The sequence below is a fragment of the Martes martes genome, assembly GCF_963455335.1.
Source record: "Martes martes genome assembly, chromosome: 8".
NCBI lineage: Eukaryota > Metazoa > Chordata > Mammalia > Carnivora > Mustelidae > Martes > Martes martes.
In genome coordinates, this window is record NC_137895.1 from 13,231,090 (window position 1) to 13,248,743 (window position 17,654).

Consider the following 17,654-nt stretch of genomic DNA (forward strand, 5'->3'; position numbering starts at 1 on the left):
TACCCCTGGTGCTCCCCACCAGCAAAGCACCAGACATCTGAGTACCAACTAGCATCGTCCAATACCAGCTGGCCTCCAGGACTGAACAACCTTCTAAAGGAACACAAATATATGAGCAAATTCTGCGAGATTCACTGAATCCAGCCAATCCAGAAAATCCACCCATCAGAAATGTGACCAAAAGCTGACACGCTTCTACATTTCTATGATCTACTACTAACCACTTTGTCAGAAGAGTACCATAAGAGCACTGGAATAAATTACACATATTCTAATTTGGAAGCCTTAAGACTGTTTAAATACAAGCTCCGTCCGTACTATGTTTTTACCACTTTCTCCATTCTCCATTCTCCATTATCAACTTCTCCATTCACAACAACATTTGCTACCTTATTTACTCCAGACAAAAGTCTCCTCTCTTAAACTTCATTAAACTTCTTAAATTCCTTTATTTTTTTTAATTAAATTTTTTATTTATTTTCAGCGTAACAGTATTCATTGTTTTTTCACCACACCCAGTGCTCCATGCAATCTGTGCCCTCCCTAATACCCACCACCTGGTTCCCCCACCCTCCCACCCCGACCCTTCAAAACCCCCAGGTTGTTTTTCAGAGTCCATAGTCTCTCATGGTTCACCTCCCCTTCCACTTTCCCTCAACTCCCTTCTCCTCTCCCTCTACCCTTGTCCTCTATATTATTTGTTATGCTCCACCAATAAGTGAAACCATATGATACTTGACTCTCTCTGCTTGACTTATTTCACTCAGCATAATCTCTTCCAGTCCTGTCCATGTTTCTACAAAAGTTGGGTATTCGTCCTTTCTGATGGAGGCATAATACTCCATAGTGTATATGGACCACATCTTCCTTATCCATTCATCCGTTGAAGGGCATCTTGGTTCTTTCCACAGTTTGGTGACCGTGGCCATTGCTGCTATAAACATTGGGGTACAGATGGCCCTTCTTTTCACTACATCTGTATCTTTGGGGTAAATACCCAGTAGTGCAATTGCAGGGTCATAGGGAAGCTCTATTTTTAATTTCCTGAGGAATCTCCACACTGTTCTCCAAAGTGGCTGCACCAGCTTGCATTCCCACCAACCGTGTAAGAGGGTTCCCCTTTCTCCACATCCTCTCCAACACACGTTGTTTCCTGTCTTGCTAATTTTGGCCATTCTAACTGGTGTAAGGTGGTATCTCAATGTGGTTTTGATTTGAATCTCCCTGATGGCTAGTGATGATGAACATTTTTTCATGTGTCTGGTAGCCATTTGTATGTCTTCATTGGAGAAGTAAACTTCTTAAATTCCTTTAAGGGGAAATGTGGCGTAGTACTTAGTGGCACAGACTTTGCAGCTAGATTGCCTGCGTTCAACTCCTAACTCCATGACTCTAAGTCCCGTGACTTGAGTAAATCATGTGACCTCATCTGTGTTCAATTTCCTTAGCTCGAAAATATTGAAAATAATGGTACTTACTCTAGGGCTATGGGGGAATGACAAGAATCAACACATTGCTATCTGCTTACGATGGTTCCTGACATATAGTAGTGGTGAATGATATATGTTCCCATTGTCTGAGGTCCAAGATGAGCCTTAGTAAATGCCAAATGCCCCCCCACCCACTTCCTGCTGTTTTGAATGGTAATATATACCTGTAAGAAAACAATCATTCATCAAAGAGGTGGGAATTTCAGGGCACTAATTAGACTATAAGCCAGTGAAACAGATGTAATATATTCATAACAACACGAGTACAAGGTATTTGGGTAACGCTTTTCCTTTGAGAACCCTGTGAGTGTTCCCAGCCATTATCCCAACCAGCCCTGCCACACACACTGCTAAGTTGCAAGCCTAAACATAGGTAGAAGATTTTTCCACATTGCTGCTTTGTTTTATTATCAGAATGTACCTTTGTGTACAGAGAAAACAAGAACACATCTGTTGTGCCACCTCAAAGGCTGGCCAAGGCCGAGAACAACCCCCACGTGCTGGCATCCCACCTTCTTGACAGAATCTGCCATATGGTCTGTGGGCTCTGCTTTTCACAAGAGCTTTACCAAGTTGCTGGACAATTAGTGGACAATCAAGCAGCACCATTTCTTTGAAGGCAGAGCCACAACATTGTCACATGAGACAAAGTCTGGGAATGAGTCCTCCGTGAGCCAGTGAGAGTAGAATTTCCCTAAATGAGGAGGAAGTGATGAATGGGTAATTCCAAGAAAAGAAGAAGCTGTCTCAAGGCAAGGAGTCTTCTTCATCTCTTCGGACATGAGGTATGTCAGCCTCGAGCCACTCACGGTCCCTGTAAGAATGGGTACCACTGAACAAAGCTGGCACAGTTCATTGGCATCAATAAACACCTGCACCCTCTTGCATGCTGGGTATTTGTAAAGCGTGGGCCTGACTCTGCATCAGTATCTGCAGGAAGCCGGTTAAAACTCTGATGCTGAGCCTCCACTCTGACCTATGAGGTCAGTGTCCCAAGGGTGCGTGGGGCCCAGAAGCACCTCTCACATCTCCCCAGATGAACCTTGCTCACACTGACATTTAGATCAGGTGCTGGCTTGAACTATAATGACAGGAGGCACCGTTAAGACATCTGAGAAGTGAAGAATCAGATATGCTTTCTTAACAGGGTCGTCCAGTGATTCAGAAGAAAAAGAGACAGACACAAAGGGAAAGGAGGAGGAAGAGGAGGAGGAGGAGGGGAAGGGAAGGAGAAAGAGAGAATATTTGTACAGAATGCTTTTGACATCAAGACCTGACACATAAACCCATGAATGACACATACTTAACCAAAACAAAAGTCTCAGGAAACAATACTTACTGAAACTTCCTGACGTCATTTGAACATCCTCTATCCTTTTTATTTTATATATATATATATATAATATAAAAGTGTATATATAAAAGTGTATATAAAAGTGTGTGTGTGTGTGTGTGTGTGTATGTGTATGTGTATATATAGTGAATCCTGATCACATTTGAGCATCTTGGTGCTTCTATCCACTAATGGATGGCAAAAAGCACCGGTGTCAGGAATTGGGGGAAGTGGTGGTAGTGGAAATTAAGATAGACAAGAATCAAAAAAACTCAGGTTTTTTCTCTTTACGGTGAGAGCTAGTGACCGTTATTGATCCGAAAAGAGACTATGATGAGAACCCATTCTCCCTCCAGCCTTGGTGACGATCTTCCTGTTCTTTGTATGAAGTGCCAGTGGGGAAAATGAACTGAGAACAAGAATGGTGGCTAGGCAGGAACCAAACCCACTGACCTGAGAGAAGAGAATAGAAGAAGATAATTTTGCTACTTGTGGGGACTCTTAGGTTTCTCTCATGTAGGAGGAACTGTGCTTAGGTTAATACAAATCTGCAAAGAATGCAGAGAAATCAAGCATCCATGGCCAGACCACTTGGCATTCCACACCATCCTTTTCTTCATTCAACATATATTTATTGAGTGCCTCGTAGAACTAGGGCCTGCCTCCATGGACCTCATGCACCGGTTTAAGAAGTCAGACTTTTTCTTTTTTAATGAACAAAATATAAAATATGTTAGATGGTGATAGAGAGCCCTGCTCTCTTCTACTGAGAAGTGGTATCTGGAGACCAAACTATGGGCACTTGGGTGCTCACTGATGTAGGATTGGTCATTGCATCTAGAAGCTTCCAGTGGGCCAAGCCAAAAAAACAAGGTTTTTGTGTTCTTTTTTTCTTAGGAGGAAATTCATTAGGAGTCACATTCCAACATCCAGATCAAATTCAGGACTAAGGGGCTTTGACTTAATCTCTTCAAGCTGATACCTTCCTACCCTTTCTTCCACACTAATGATTCTTGTCCTCAAGGCTACCAACATGAGCATTTATTCTTATTTATTTATTTATTTAATAAACATATAATGTATTTTTATCCCCAGGGGTACAGGTCTGTGAATTGCCAGGTTTACACACTTCACAGCACTCACCATAGCACATACCCTCCCCAATGTCCATAACCCCACCACACTCTCCCGAACCCCCTTCCCCCAACAACCCTCAGTTTGTTTTGTGAGATTAAGAGTCTCTTATGGTTTGTCTCCCTCCCAATCCCATCTTGTTTCATTTATTCTTTTCCTAACCCCCAACCCTCCTCCCCCCCCACGTTGCATCTCCACTTCCTCATATCAGGGAGATCATATGATAGTTGTCTTTCTCCAATTGACTTATTTCGCTAAGCATAATACCCTCTAGTTCCATCCATGTCATCATAAATGGCAAGATTTCATTTCTTTTGATGGCTGCATCGTATTCCATTGTGTATATATACCACATCTTCTTTATCCATTCATCTGTTGATGGACATCTAGGTTCTTTCCATAGTTTTGCTATTGTAGACATTGCTGCTATAAACATTCGGGTGCACGTGCCCCTTCGGATTACTACATTTGTATCTTTAGGGTAAATACCCAGTAGTGTGATTGCTGGGTCATAGGGTAGCTCTATTTTCAACTTTTTGAGGAACCTCCATGCTGTTTTCTAGAAAAGCTGTTGCACCAGCTTGCATTCCCACCAACAGTGTAGGAGGGTTCCCCTTTCTCCGCATCCTCACCAGCATCTGTCATTTCCTGACTTGTTAATTTTAGCCATTCTGATTGGTGTGAGGTGATATCTCATTGTGGTTTTGATTTGTATTTCCCTGATGCCAAGTGATGTGGAGCATTTTTTCATGTGTCTGTTGGCTATCTGGATGTCTTCTTTGCAGAAATGTCTGTTCATGTCTTCTGCCCATTTCTTGATTGGAATATTTGTTCTTTGGGTGTTGAGTTTGATAAGTTCTTTATAGATTTTGAACACTAGCCCTCTATCTGATATGTTGTTTGCAAATATCTTCTCCCATTCTGTCAGGTGTCTTTTGGTTTTGTTAACTGTTTCCTTTGCTGTGCAAAAGCTTTTGATCTTAATGAAATCCCAATAGTTCATTTTTGCCCTTGCTTCCGTTGCCTTTGGCGATGTTCCTAGGAAGAAGTTGCTGCGCCTGAGGTTGAAGAGGTTGCTGCCTGTGTTCTCCTCAAGGATTTTGATGGATTCCTTTCTCACATTGAGGTCCTTCATCCATTTTGAGTCTATTTTCGTGTGTGGTATAAGGAAATGGTCCAATTTCATTTTTCTGCATGTGGCCGTCCAATTTTCCCAACACCATTTATTGAAGAGGCTGTCTTTTAATTTCTCTCATGGTGCCCACTCACAACTCCCAGAAAAACCACATCCACACAACACCGACATTAGGATTGCTACAGATGTTTACATTTATTTTACCAGTGTTTTTATCTGTAGAGTATATGCCACTAGAGATGCAGTCAAACTATGGTGCTTTGAAGTCACTTGAAACAATTCTCTATTTGATTGTTTAACACGCAAATTCATTTCTTTCACTTTGCTTTCCATCTTCAGAGACTGCTGTTTTCTAGATTTGATTTTGCTTCATAATTATGTAGGATGTCTTCCTAGTTCCTGGGTTCCCCAGTTTCCTTCATCTCATTTCTTCACTGTGCTTAGAGATATGCATAACCTTTTTCTTGGTCTGTTTTTGGTTTATCTTCCTATCACTATTCTAAGTATGTATATATGCACATGGAGTTTATATCCTTACCCCCATTTTCTTAAATTGCAGATGCTTTTCTCCACTTTGCTTATTTTGCACGCTGTGCCCAGAACACATTTCAGAGGCCACTCCATTCATGTCTCTAAATATATTCCCAGTTAAAGCTGCGTGGATACCTCAAGGTTTATGCAACTAGTGCCCTGCTGATGTACATTGGACACTTTCTACTCTTTTGGGGACTTTTCCTTTGGGGCGAGTGCATTTTTAGATCTTCCTGTAAATTTTCCACTCTTTTGGGTCTCTCTCCTTTTGCCTAAGGGGATTTTCAGATCCTCCTGTAAATTTTATGAAAACTTTGGCTTTATAGACAAGAGGAATCTCAAAAGACTTGTTTGGGGGTAATACATAGAGAGAAATACACCCTGTTTATGTCTTATTTCAATTTAACAAGGGTTATTGATCCTATGTTGTGTCAAAAGCAGAGTGCTAAGTATCAAGGGGGACACCATGATCAAAAGAACCATCCTGCCCTAAAGGGACCCAAGCGGGTCAAAAAACAACAGACAATTATTTGTGACATAAAAAGTGAAATAAGCTCAGAGTTACAAGACAATTAAGGAGAAAAATCTATGATCACTTATAGCTGGGAAGAATTAGATAGGACTCACAATGAAAGAATACTGGGTCCTTCCAAACAAAATGCAGAGATGTTGGACAACGTGGTAGAAGATGGGTATGCCAGGAAGAATAAGGACATAGGGACACAAACACAGATATGCTCAGGAGATATGTGGGGCGGAGCGTGGGGTGTTCACACAGAAGTGTTAAGAGTGACTTACGGAGAGCATGGAGGCTCAAGCTTGCGGTCAGACATTGCAGTCCAAGTCCCAGATGCTCAATTACTCTCTTTTCTTCAGCAACTTCATTCAACGCATACATATGCCTATTCTGGACCAGGCATTGTGAGTTAGATTTTGTCCAGCCAAGTCCCGAAACAGAATTTCACAGTGTCTGACAGGGTAGATGACCTCCTTCCAAAAACTCTTCACCTTGGACTTCTGAGAGGACCTCCCCATTTTCTGAAAACAAAAAAAACCTACTCGTCCCGCTCGTGGGCTGTCTTTCTCCTAAAGACAAAGAGAACAACAACCACTGCAGAGGAAACCTGGCCTTTGTTCTTAGCACGGAGGTGTCTTCTTCCCCAGGTGTGTCCACCTCCTTGGTGGGGGATGTGTTGGCTTCTACTGCAACCAACTCCTCTCCACACACCTCTCCTCCCCAGACACCTCAAGAGAGCGTTCCCAGGCTTGGGATGCGGCTTGTCCCTGCAGCGTCTCAGCCATCCAATGATTCTGTGTCAGAGAAGTTTCCCCACCTTGTCTTTGCCTACTCTCAAACACGTTAGTCCTCACAGCCACATCAAAAACTCTTCCACACGCTGTGATGTAAGACCACGTTTCATCTCTCCACAGCAACAGTAACGGGAAGTTTGAGAGATGACATTTCAACATGCATTCAACAAATGTTTATGGACAGCCTCCCTTGTGTCGGGCAGGTGTTAGGCACTGAGGATAAAGGTGTTAACAAAACACACGGATGAGGCTGTTATGAAGCAAACAATATATGCCAGGTGCGTCACTAAATATTTTATGGCAATGGGACGGTTGGTTCCTTGCACTGAGTCTCTGAGATTAGTAATTGTGTTAAGTCATTATATAGATGAATAAAACAAGTGTTGGTTAGAAGAACTCACTCGACACCTCCTCTGACTCATCTTCTAACATGAGGCAAGTTTCCTTAGAAGTGCTCTGCCTCAGTTTCCCGAGCTGGAAAACAAGGATTATAGTAGCTACCTCCTAGTGTTTTGTGAGAAATAAATGAGCTTTTATCTGAAATGAGTCGAACAGCACCCAGCCCACTGACAATAATTCATAAATCTCAGCAGTGATGATAATTTCTAGTCTTATATAACATCGATTTGTTTAAGTATTTTGTCCTATTAGATCATGAGAGTCTAAAGACCTCAATTTTGTTTTTATCACCTCAAAATCCCCATGTGTAAAATGGGGTTAATAATACTCCCTTTGCAGCACAGTTGCAAGATTAGGAAGAATGTTTTATGTTTCTATGAAAGATTTCACACAGTTCCTAATCTACGGTAGATGCTCAAGAAGTTTCCAGTATTAAAATTATGGTTATCACTATTATCACTGTTAGTATTACTCTGTAATGATTAGCACAGTTCTAGGGAGAGAGAAAGTGTTTCAAAAAACATTTTGTGGAAAAAAGACAGTCTCTTCAATAAATGGTGCTGGGAAAACTGGACAGCTATATGTAGAAGAATGAAACTTGACCATTCTCTTACACCGTACACAAAGATAAACTCGAAATGGATAAAAGACCTCAACGTGAGACAGGAATCCATCAGAATCCTCGAGGAGAACATAGGGAGTAACCTCTTTGATATCAGCCACAGCAACTTCTTTCAAGATATGTCTCCAAAGGCGAAGGAAACAAAGGCAAAGATGAACTTCTGGGACTTCATCAAGATAAAAAGCTTCTGCACAGCAAAAGAAACAGTCATCAAAACAAAGAGGCAACCCACGGAATGGGAGAAGATATTTGCAAATGACAGTACAGATAAAAGGTTGATATCCAGGATCTATAAAGAACTCCTCAAACTCAACACACACAAAACAGATAATCATATTAAAAAATGGGCAGAAGATATGAACAGACACTTCTCCAATGAAGACATACAAATGGCTACCAGACACATGAAAAAATGTTCATCATCACTAGCCATCAGGGAGATTCAAATCAAAACCACATTGAGATACCACCTTACACCAGTTAGAATGGCCAAAATTAGCAAGACAGGAAACAACGTGTGTTGGAGAGGATGTGGAGAAAGGGGAACCCTCTTACACTGTTGGTGGGAATGCAAACTGGTGCAGCCACTTTGGAGAACAGTGTGGAGATTCCTCAGGAAATTAAAAATAGATCTTCCCTATGACCCTGCAATTGCACTGCTGGGTATTTACCCCAAAGATACAGATGGAGTGAAAAGAAGGGCCATCTGTACCCCAATGTTTATAGCAGCAATGGCCACGGTCGCCAAACTGTGGAAAGAACCAAGATGCCCTTCAACGGATGAATGGATAAGGAAGATGTGGTCCATATACACTATGGAGTATTATGCCTCCATCAGAAAGGACGAATACCCAACTTTTGTAGCAACATGGACAGGACTGAAAGAGATTATGTTGAGTGAAATAAGTCAAGCAGAGAAAGTCAAGTATCATATGGTTTCACTTATTGGTGGAGCATAACAAATAATATAGAGGACAAGGGTAGATGGAGAGGAGAAGGGAGTTGAGGGAAATTGGAAGGGGAGGTGAACCATGAGAGACTATGGACTCTGAAAAACAACCTGAGGGTTTTGAAGGGGCGGGGTGGGAGGTTGTGGGAACCAGGTGGTGGGTATTAGGGAGGGCACAGATTGCATGGAGCACTGGGTGTGGTGAAAAAACAATGAATACCGTTACGCTGAAAATAAATAAAAAATTAAAAAAAAAAAAAAAACAACCTGAGGGTTTTGAAGGGGCGGGGTGGGAGTGTGGGGGAACCAGGTGATGGGTATTAGGGAGGGCACAGATTGCATGGAGCACTGGGTGTGGTGAAAAAACAATGAATACTGATACGCTGAAAATAAATAAAAAATTAAAAAAAAAAAAGAAAAAAAAAAAAAACATTTTGTGACTCAAATGGAAATAAATGGTGTAGCACTGATTTGGAGGCACCCCCCCTCCACCTCCCACAGGACTGGAGGGATTACTCCTGCCTCCCTCTGTGTCCTGAGTGGCAACTCATCCCTTGCTTTGGTTAACATGGAGCAGTAAGGGCTCACCCCTGCTAACTACTTAAAAACTAATATTGAGTTTGCAAAAACTGCTTTTTAATGATCTTTAACAGCCCTCCAGAAAACCTCATTAGCAGGCACCGAACCACTCAGGGTTGTGAGAAGGAGGTTTGTATGCATGGCCAAAGGCCTTTAGCTCCCATTTGTCTCTGACTGAAGGCAGAGCACACATCCCATGTCCCAGCTCCACAGAGTCCCCTCCACCAGATCTCTGAGTCACCTCTTCCCTCTTGTCCACCTTGTCTGGGGCCTTGGACCTTCCAGAAAGAGTACTGTAGTCACCTACCAGCTGATTCACCAGATTCCAGTAGCTTCCTGCACAGAACCTCCCTGGTCCTACTAGCTGGGCATCACTCCTCTGCTCAAATGCCCAGTAGGGCTCCATATTGCCTCTTCTACCAACTCTTGAGTCTTCACCAGGGTACCCTTCCCACCTCCCTCCCTTGTCCCTCATGACTCCCACACATGGAGACTGTCTACATCAAATGAATTAAGATGTCTGTCCCAGACCAAAGGTTTGTGATCCGTTTTCCCTGCTTCTAATCTTCTGCACATAGGGTTCCTATAACCTGGCTTGGCACTGCTCATTCCACAGCTGTCCCTGGGGCAATGTGGTGGAGAGAGAACTCAGGACCTAGACTGTAGCGATAGGTGTTCTTACCCCATTTTTGCCCTAAATAATTCTTGGGCTAAGCCCAAAGACATCAGTCCATATTCCACCTGCTCTTTTTAGTTGGTCAAAACATTACGACAATGTTCCTGAACCTTGACACCATTGACATCGAGGGGCAAGACAATTCTTTGTTGCTGGGGTGGGGGGGTGTCCTGTACATTGCAGAATACAAGGAGCATCCAGGGCCTGACCCACTAGATGCCCATAGCTGTCTCCTCCCCACCCAGTGATGACAATCAAAAATGTATCTAGATCTCTTCAAATGCCCCCTGGGGAGCAAAACTGCCTGCAGTGAAAGAGCATTTCCTTACATTGCAAGAGTCTTTGTGTTGTCTACCCAAGGTTCTCTAACTTCCTACTCCACCAGTCTAGATCCCCTGTTAATAAGAACAATCCTAGCTAATACTTACGTAGCACCATTACACGCCTGGCATTGTCCTGACGAGATTTACTTATGTACGCTAGTTTTCATCACCTAGCCCATGAACTACCTGCTTTCGCTGTCCTCATTTTATAGATGAGGAAAATGAGACACATAGAAACAGAATAACTTGTCCAAAATCACACGGTTGGAATTCACTTCCAGGCAGCATGTCTCCAGATTCCCTCTTCTGAATCCACAGCACGTCTTAGAATCAGCAGGTATTGAAATAGGAAAGATCTAAGCTTAGATTCCAGGTCTGGCTCCTGTGAGCTCCCGAGCTTTAGGCAAAGTGGCTCCCCAGTTTCCTTGGTTAGCAAAATGAGAATAATAATACTGATATTGAGGGACTGTTTGAAGCTTAAAAATAATACATACATAAAGCTCCTAAAATTGGGTCTGACCCATAGTAAATGTTTAATGGGGGTGCCTGGGTGGCTCAGTCGGTTAAGCATCTGCCTTTGGCTCAGGTCATGATTCTGGGGTCCTGGGATCGAGTCCTGCATCAGGCTCCCTGCTCAGTGGAGAGTCCGATTTTCCCTCTCCCTCTGCCTCCCTACCCCCTACTCATGATCTCTCTCTCTCTCTCTCCCCTCCTTGGATAAACAAAATCTTTTTTTAAAAAAAGAGGATGCTTAATGAAGGAGGCTGTTGATGGTAGTGGTTGAGATAAAAGAGAAGGATTTGAAAAAGCAGGAGAGGGGAGACTATAAAATCCTAGAAAAAGTCAGTGATTTTTTTTCTTCTATATATTCCCAGGGCCCAGTCAGTGCCTGACAGAAAGTAGTGACTACATCCCTCTCTTTCTGGAACTCTAAAGCAGGAGTTGCCAAACTTGAGCCCGCAGGCCAACCCGGCCCACCATCTTTTTTGTTAATAAAGTTTTATTGGAACACAGCCATGCCTGCTCATTTACTCATTGTCTGTGACTGCTTTCATGCTACAATGGCAGAACTGAGTAGTCACAACAGAGACTGATGGCCCACGAAGCCAGAATTGTTTGCTGTTGGGCCTTTTTCAGAAAAAAAGCTGCTTGTCTCCCATGTACAATTTAAATTAGAAAACACACAATGTGAAGATTTCTCATATCCTTTCTTGGCTCAAACACACTCCCTGATTTTCTGGATTCCCAGCTCTAAACCCACCCCTTCCGTGCTGCCTTCTGTAATTGACTTCAGTTACAAAGCTCAGGCTTTGTTGGTTACTTCTTCTCGTTGTCCACCTCACACCTTCAAATGAAGGCATGGTGTGGTTAATTTTCACCATCTCTCACCATCCATATGCAGGTGTCCACGACTGCTTCCAGCATGCGTTTCTCTGACAGACTACCTCCCCAGTGCTTGTTCAGTGTCATTGCCGAGGGGTGTCCTCTGATGCTTTTTGACAGTGTAATCACCAACCCTGCATTCCAAGGGAAATAAGAGGGAAGACTCAGGTGGGCCCACAACTGGGCCAAACCTTCTCATCTTCATTTCCCCTCCTTCCCTGCTGGTGGCTGTGGGACCAGGAGGCATCTTTCTTATTTGGGAAGGAACTTCTCCCCAGAAACACCCTAAAATAGGTTCATATGCTCCTACTATAGCTGCAAGGGAGTTGGAGGAAGTGAACACCTATAATCTTCAGCGTGTTTGAGATGTGGTCTCTTTCAGAAGGAAGAAGGAGGGGAATGGCTACCAGGCAGGAGCAGTCGGTGTTTGCCGTAAGTAGTTATGACTAGTTAAAAACATACAATAAAATATCCCATTTCTATGTCCAACAGTGAATATTCTTGTTTACAAATGTCAGTTACTCAGAGGCTCATGTTATGAGCCTGTTTCCCTCTTTGCTTTCAGAAGGACAGGCATCTCTTTTCTCTAGGATGTTTTTCTTTTTTTCCCTTCATAAGACTTGAAATTTTTTTTTCCATATTTTTATTTTTTTATTTTTTTATTTATTTTCAGCATAACAGTATTCGTTGTTTTTTCACCACACCCAGTGCTCCATGCAATCTGTGCCCTCCCTAATACCCACCACCTGGTTCCCCCACCCTCCCACCCCGACCCTTCAAAACCCCCAGGTTGTTTTTCAGAGTCTGTAGTCTCTCATGGTTCACCTCCCCCTCCAATTTCCCTCAACTCCCTTCTCCTCTCCATCTCCCCTTGTCCTCTATATTATTTGTTATGCTCCACAAATAAGTGAAACCATATGATACTTGACTCTCTCTGCTTGACTTATTTCACTCAGCATAATCTCTTCCAGTCCTGTCCATGTTGCTACAAAAGTTGGGTATTCGTCCTTTCTGATGGACTAATACTCCATAGTGTATATGGACCACATCTTCCTTATCCATTCATCTGTTGAAGGGCATCTTGGTTCTTTCCACAGTTTGGCGACCGTGGCCATTGCTGCTATAAACATTGGGGTACAGATGGCCCTTCTTTTCTCTACATCTGTATCTTTGGGGTAAATACCCAATAGTGCAATTGCAGGGTCATAGGGAATCTCTATTTTTAATTTCCTGAAGAATCTCCACACTGTTCTCCAAAGTGGCTGCACCAGTTTGCATTCCCACCAACAGTGTAAGAGGGTTCCCCTTTCTCCACATCCTCTCCAACACACGTTGTTTCCTGTCTTGCTAATTTCTAACAAATTCCGAGGGTCACTTTCCCAGAGTCTGGTGAGACTGGCACAATGGAGCTAGGAAAGGAAGGGACCTAAATGTTCATACTTCCCATGTATCAAGCACTCTGTTAATTACTTTGTACATGCGATTTTTTTTTTTTTATTCTCACTGCAGTCCTGTGACATAGATACAATCATCACCAGAGCTGGGGAACTGAGATGAGAAAGTAGGGTGCCTAGGGCTAAAACCTGAAGGAGGCACTCATTCTCAGGGATAAGCCAGTGGCATCCTTGCACCAAAGTAACCCAGAGCACGAGTGCCTCTTTAAACTTCACCCATTAGCTTCTCACTCACCTCCACCTCACCCCAGCCATGATCGTCATGACTGTAGAGATGAGACAATCACAGAGGTTACAATTTATCCAAAATGACACTCCTGAAAATTGACATTAAACCCAGTCTGTCTGACTCACTCTTAAACACTAGGCAATTCTCTTTTAAGCATGAGTGATGCAGCTACCATGGAAACAGGATGGAAGTCTGGTCAAAGAGCTGGGACCAAATGGTAGATCAGACATCTTGAAGAAGCAAGACTACCTCACTGTGTGTTCATCCATTAAGGGTTGCATACCGACCACAGCTGGTAGAAGGGAGCTGCCCACTTCCTCGCCCTGGTTTACTGTCACTCACACCAATGGCTTTCGTCCCTTTGGTTCCATTCCTCTTCTGTGCCACTGTGCCATCCTTCCTGGTGAAACACACGTGCAAGTCCCAATAGCACTACTGAATCTCTCTTCCAGATAATTAAATAAAAGTCTAAAATAGAGCGTTACCGAATGCTTCCCTGGTGGCCCTCCATAAGAGCTGTGTCCCCACTGGACACCTTTGTTGTCTGCTACTTAGTTTACATTTCCTGTATGGTAAACACTGGCAAACTAAGTAGCGGAGTTCCTTTCTATACTCCGGCAAATTTTACAAGACAGTTCATCTAACTTCGCCTATGTTCTTCTAGTTAACTGCAAGAATCTGAGTCTAGAAAAAAATCTATCTGGTCCCTAGAAAAGAGTAATAGGTTCCAATGGTGTTTAATTTCTGATTAGCAAGTTTTCGCTGATGTGATATATGAGGCACTGTGCACCGTGCTGAGCTCCTCAGATTTTGTTCTTCCTCCAGCTTAAATTAACTTAAATTTTGTGGGCAATTAAATCTTCCCTATAGATCCACCCTTCCACAAACAAGAAGACCAACTTTTGGGGCACCTGGGTGGCTCAGTAGGTTAAAGCCTCTGCCTTTGGCTCAGGTCATGATCCCAGGGTCCTGGGATCGAGCCCTGTGTCAGGGACTCTGCCTGGCAGGGAGCCTGCTTCCTCCTCTCTCTGCCTGCCTCTCTGCCTACTTGTGATCTCTGCCTGTCAAATAAATAAATAAGAACTTAAAAAAAAAAAAAGAAAAGAAAAGACCAACTTTTATTACCCAAGTAAAGGGTGCATCACAAAAATACTTCCAAACCTACCCAGGCCCTTGTTTTCAATTTTATTCTCCTAATTATATGAAGGGGTATTTTGTTTTATTAATTAACAACCAAGCGTCTCTCCACTTTATATCCCCCATTTAGCAAGCAGGTCTCAGTTCTGTCCCACCAAACTCACACAGCTCTTCTCCCAGCCCTGGGTAGACATCACCATGGGAGGGAAAGAACAGAGGCTTTGGAAGAAGTTAGGTTGGTTTGGGAAAACCTGAACGAAGCAGGAAGACAGGCTCCTGGTCCAAACACATCCTACTGACACTCATCAACAATTATGCAGCACAAATAACATGCCAGGGACTGTTCCAAGTGCTTTATGTAGACTGACTCACTGAACCCCCACAGAAACTCTATGCAGTAAGCACAGTGCTGTCTACTCTTATCACTGAGGAGATCTGGTGCACAGAGTGGTTAAGCTACTTGTCCAAGTTTTCACAGCTGGAGGGCAGTAAAGCCAGGATGGCCTGGTAGTCCAGTGTGAGATGCTCTGCTCTTAACTACTATGCTTCCTGGCCTCTCATACAGAATTCCTGGATAAAAATAAGAAGAAGAAAGCCAAAAATACAGCGGCATTTGAAAGCAATAGGGATGGTTCCCAGCTGCCAAAAAGAGTGAATGTAAAGCCAAGAAGTGAGCAGGGACTGAGGTCAATATCCAAATTGGTATTGCAACAAAACATGAGACTTAGGATCAGGGCCTTGGGTTTTGATATCTACCCAGGAACAGGGACTGACATCTCTGTTCCTGGGTGACCAGAGAAACCTTCCTGGCACAGAATTCATAAAAACCCTGACTAAAGTATAAAAAAATGATCTAACTCTCCAGGAGTTAGAAATGATAAGAAAATAAAGAAAGAGGGTCCAGAAAAGAAAGTATTGCTTTCCCTAGGACTATCTGTCAATTCTTGGCAAGCAAAAACTTGGGTTTATAACAATCCATGCACCTAGGGGACAGTAGACAAAACATAGGACTTGCAGTTGGGGGAGGGGTGATGGGAGTTTTACCTGGAACCCTTTCTAAAGACAACACTTTCAAAAGGGATTTTGGAAAAATAATTTGAAAAAAAAAAATGTGTTCTCCAGAAAGCAAGGTTAGAATATTTGTTTATCTTTGGGTAAAGCAGATTAAAGCCTCCTCAAGCATCTTGACATATAAGCCTATCAGCACAGGAGTTTGGGTCTAGAATTCATGTCTGATACATCGTCCAAAAAAATAACCCAAACTAAAAACATAGCTGAAAGTAGTCCAAAGTTGTGGTGCCCCTGGTTCCTAGCAGAATATAAGTCGAATCCTCTTCTGAGAGGCCCCGAGGAATGATTTTCCAGGGAATATGCACTGACAGTAACAAATTACATAATACGTAGACTCAAGTCACTATGATTAAGATTCAAATCATGAACACCAATAAAACAACAAACTGAAGAACTAGACTCATAAAGACTCTCAGTGTTGAAATCGACATAAAATAAAAATAAGTTTGAATAATATATTTAAAGAAATAAAATAGGGTATTGAAAGTACAAAAGACCAAGTTCCACCCCTCCACCTAAAATAATTACCAAAGCTGAGCAGGAAATATTGAAAAATAATCAAGAACTTTTGAGAATAATAAATGAAAACATGAATATTAGAAACTCTATGAATAGATTAAGTGGCAGATTATATAGAGATGAGGAAAGTCTTGCTGAACTGGAAAATAGGTTTAATTAATTTCCAAGATTGTAGTCAAGAAAGGCAGGAGACAAGAAATATAAAAAAGGACTCACAAAGGATAGAGCAACAAGGTCTAACTGTTAGGGTCCGTGATCAAAGGAACAAGACCCACACAAAGCGAAAGTCAAGCAAAGCTTTATTTCTTGCCAAGCATCGAAAATCAAACCGACCAGTCGGGGCCGCCTCTTACAAAGAGGTGACAACAACCAGGACACCGACCCCAATGATTCCCCCTTACCCGACGATTCCCCCTCTCGGTGAGGCCCCTCCCCTGCGAGGCCTCTCCCCAGCAAAGCTCATGACGCTCCCGAGGACCACGACGCTCCCGACTATGCTGCTCCTGACGACCCCCGATGCTCCTGACGACTATCACTACTCACTACCCTGCCTCACAGACTAACCTTTATAGAGGTCATTGAGCCCGGCCCATACACAGGTGGCCAATGAGATTGCAACACACAGGGAAAACTGCACAGTCATGCTCGGTCAGCAATATGAGTGGCCAATTGAATTCCAACTCACCATAGCAAATATATGCGCGCTCCACTGATTGGATGTCTCCATCAGGCCTGGCCTGCCCCCATATCCGGGACCTGCAAGCAAGTTCCTCGGGAGGGGCAGGGTCAACCCAAGCCCACAACTAAATGGCTCCCTCTGGCCAACCAGGCCCTTACATAACAAAAAACCAACTGGTGTCCACAAGGTGCTGACAGAAAGACTAGGGAGATTGAAGGCTTATGAAGATTACTGTGAGAAATTTTCAGAATCACTGAAAGGCACAGTTTCATAGGTGCACTCAAACTAACTAACCCCAGAAAAAAAAAATGCACATTACTATCAAAGGGGCTAGTGACTGTAAGCTGACTTCTCATCCACAAAAATGGAAGCCAGAAGTCAATAGAGCAATATTATAAAGTAATGGAAGAAAATCCTTGTCAGTCTCGAATATATGTATTCAAAGAAACCATTTTTTCCAGAACAATAGTGAAATAAAGACATTTGTAGACAGAAACAAAAAAAAATTATTTACTACCAAGAGAACTTCATAAAGTATGTATTTTTAACAGAAGAAAAATGAGCTTGAAAAGAAGTCTGAGATTGAAGGAGGGAGAGTGAGGGGAAAAAAATCAACAAGTGTGAATCGATACAACCTAGGAATATATAAATCAATCAAATGGCCTATTTGTGAGGTTTAAGAAGGACTAAAAAGTGAACA

At 42.8% G+C, this 17,654-nt stretch overlaps 1 protein-coding gene across 1 annotated transcript; it reads right to left on the minus strand.

Annotated features, from left to right (window-relative positions):
* Positions 1-1,245: 1,245 nt before the first annotated feature.
* On the minus strand, positions 1,246-16,695 carry LOC308348275 (uncharacterized protein). Its single transcript, XM_080812258.1, has 5 exons — positions 16,677-16,695; positions 13,836-13,948; positions 11,872-11,999; positions 6,422-6,530; positions 1,246-2,304 (listed from the first exon to the last, which is right to left on the minus strand). Exons 3-5 carry the CDS (start codon positions 11,950-11,952, stop codon positions 2,075-2,077), a joined length of 420 nt encoding a protein of 139 aa, XP_080668384.1. The 5' UTR covers positions 11,953-11,999; positions 13,836-13,948; positions 16,677-16,695; the 3' UTR covers positions 1,246-2,074.
* Positions 16,696-17,654: the final 959 nt, after the last annotated feature.

Coding starts and splice junctions, on each gene's coding strand:
- LOC308348275 (XM_080812258.1), bottom strand. CDS start 11,952: ATGACACTGAACAAGCACTGGGGAGGTAGTCTGTCAGAGAAACGCATG. Junction 6,531..11,871: donor TGGACACCTGCATATGGATG/GTGAGAGATGGT, acceptor TGCCTGGTCCAG/AATAGGCATATGTATGCGTT. Junction 2,305..6,421: donor CTTGAGCCTCCATGCTCTCC/GTAAGTCACTCT, acceptor CCATTCTTACAG/GGACCGTGAGTGGCTCGAGG.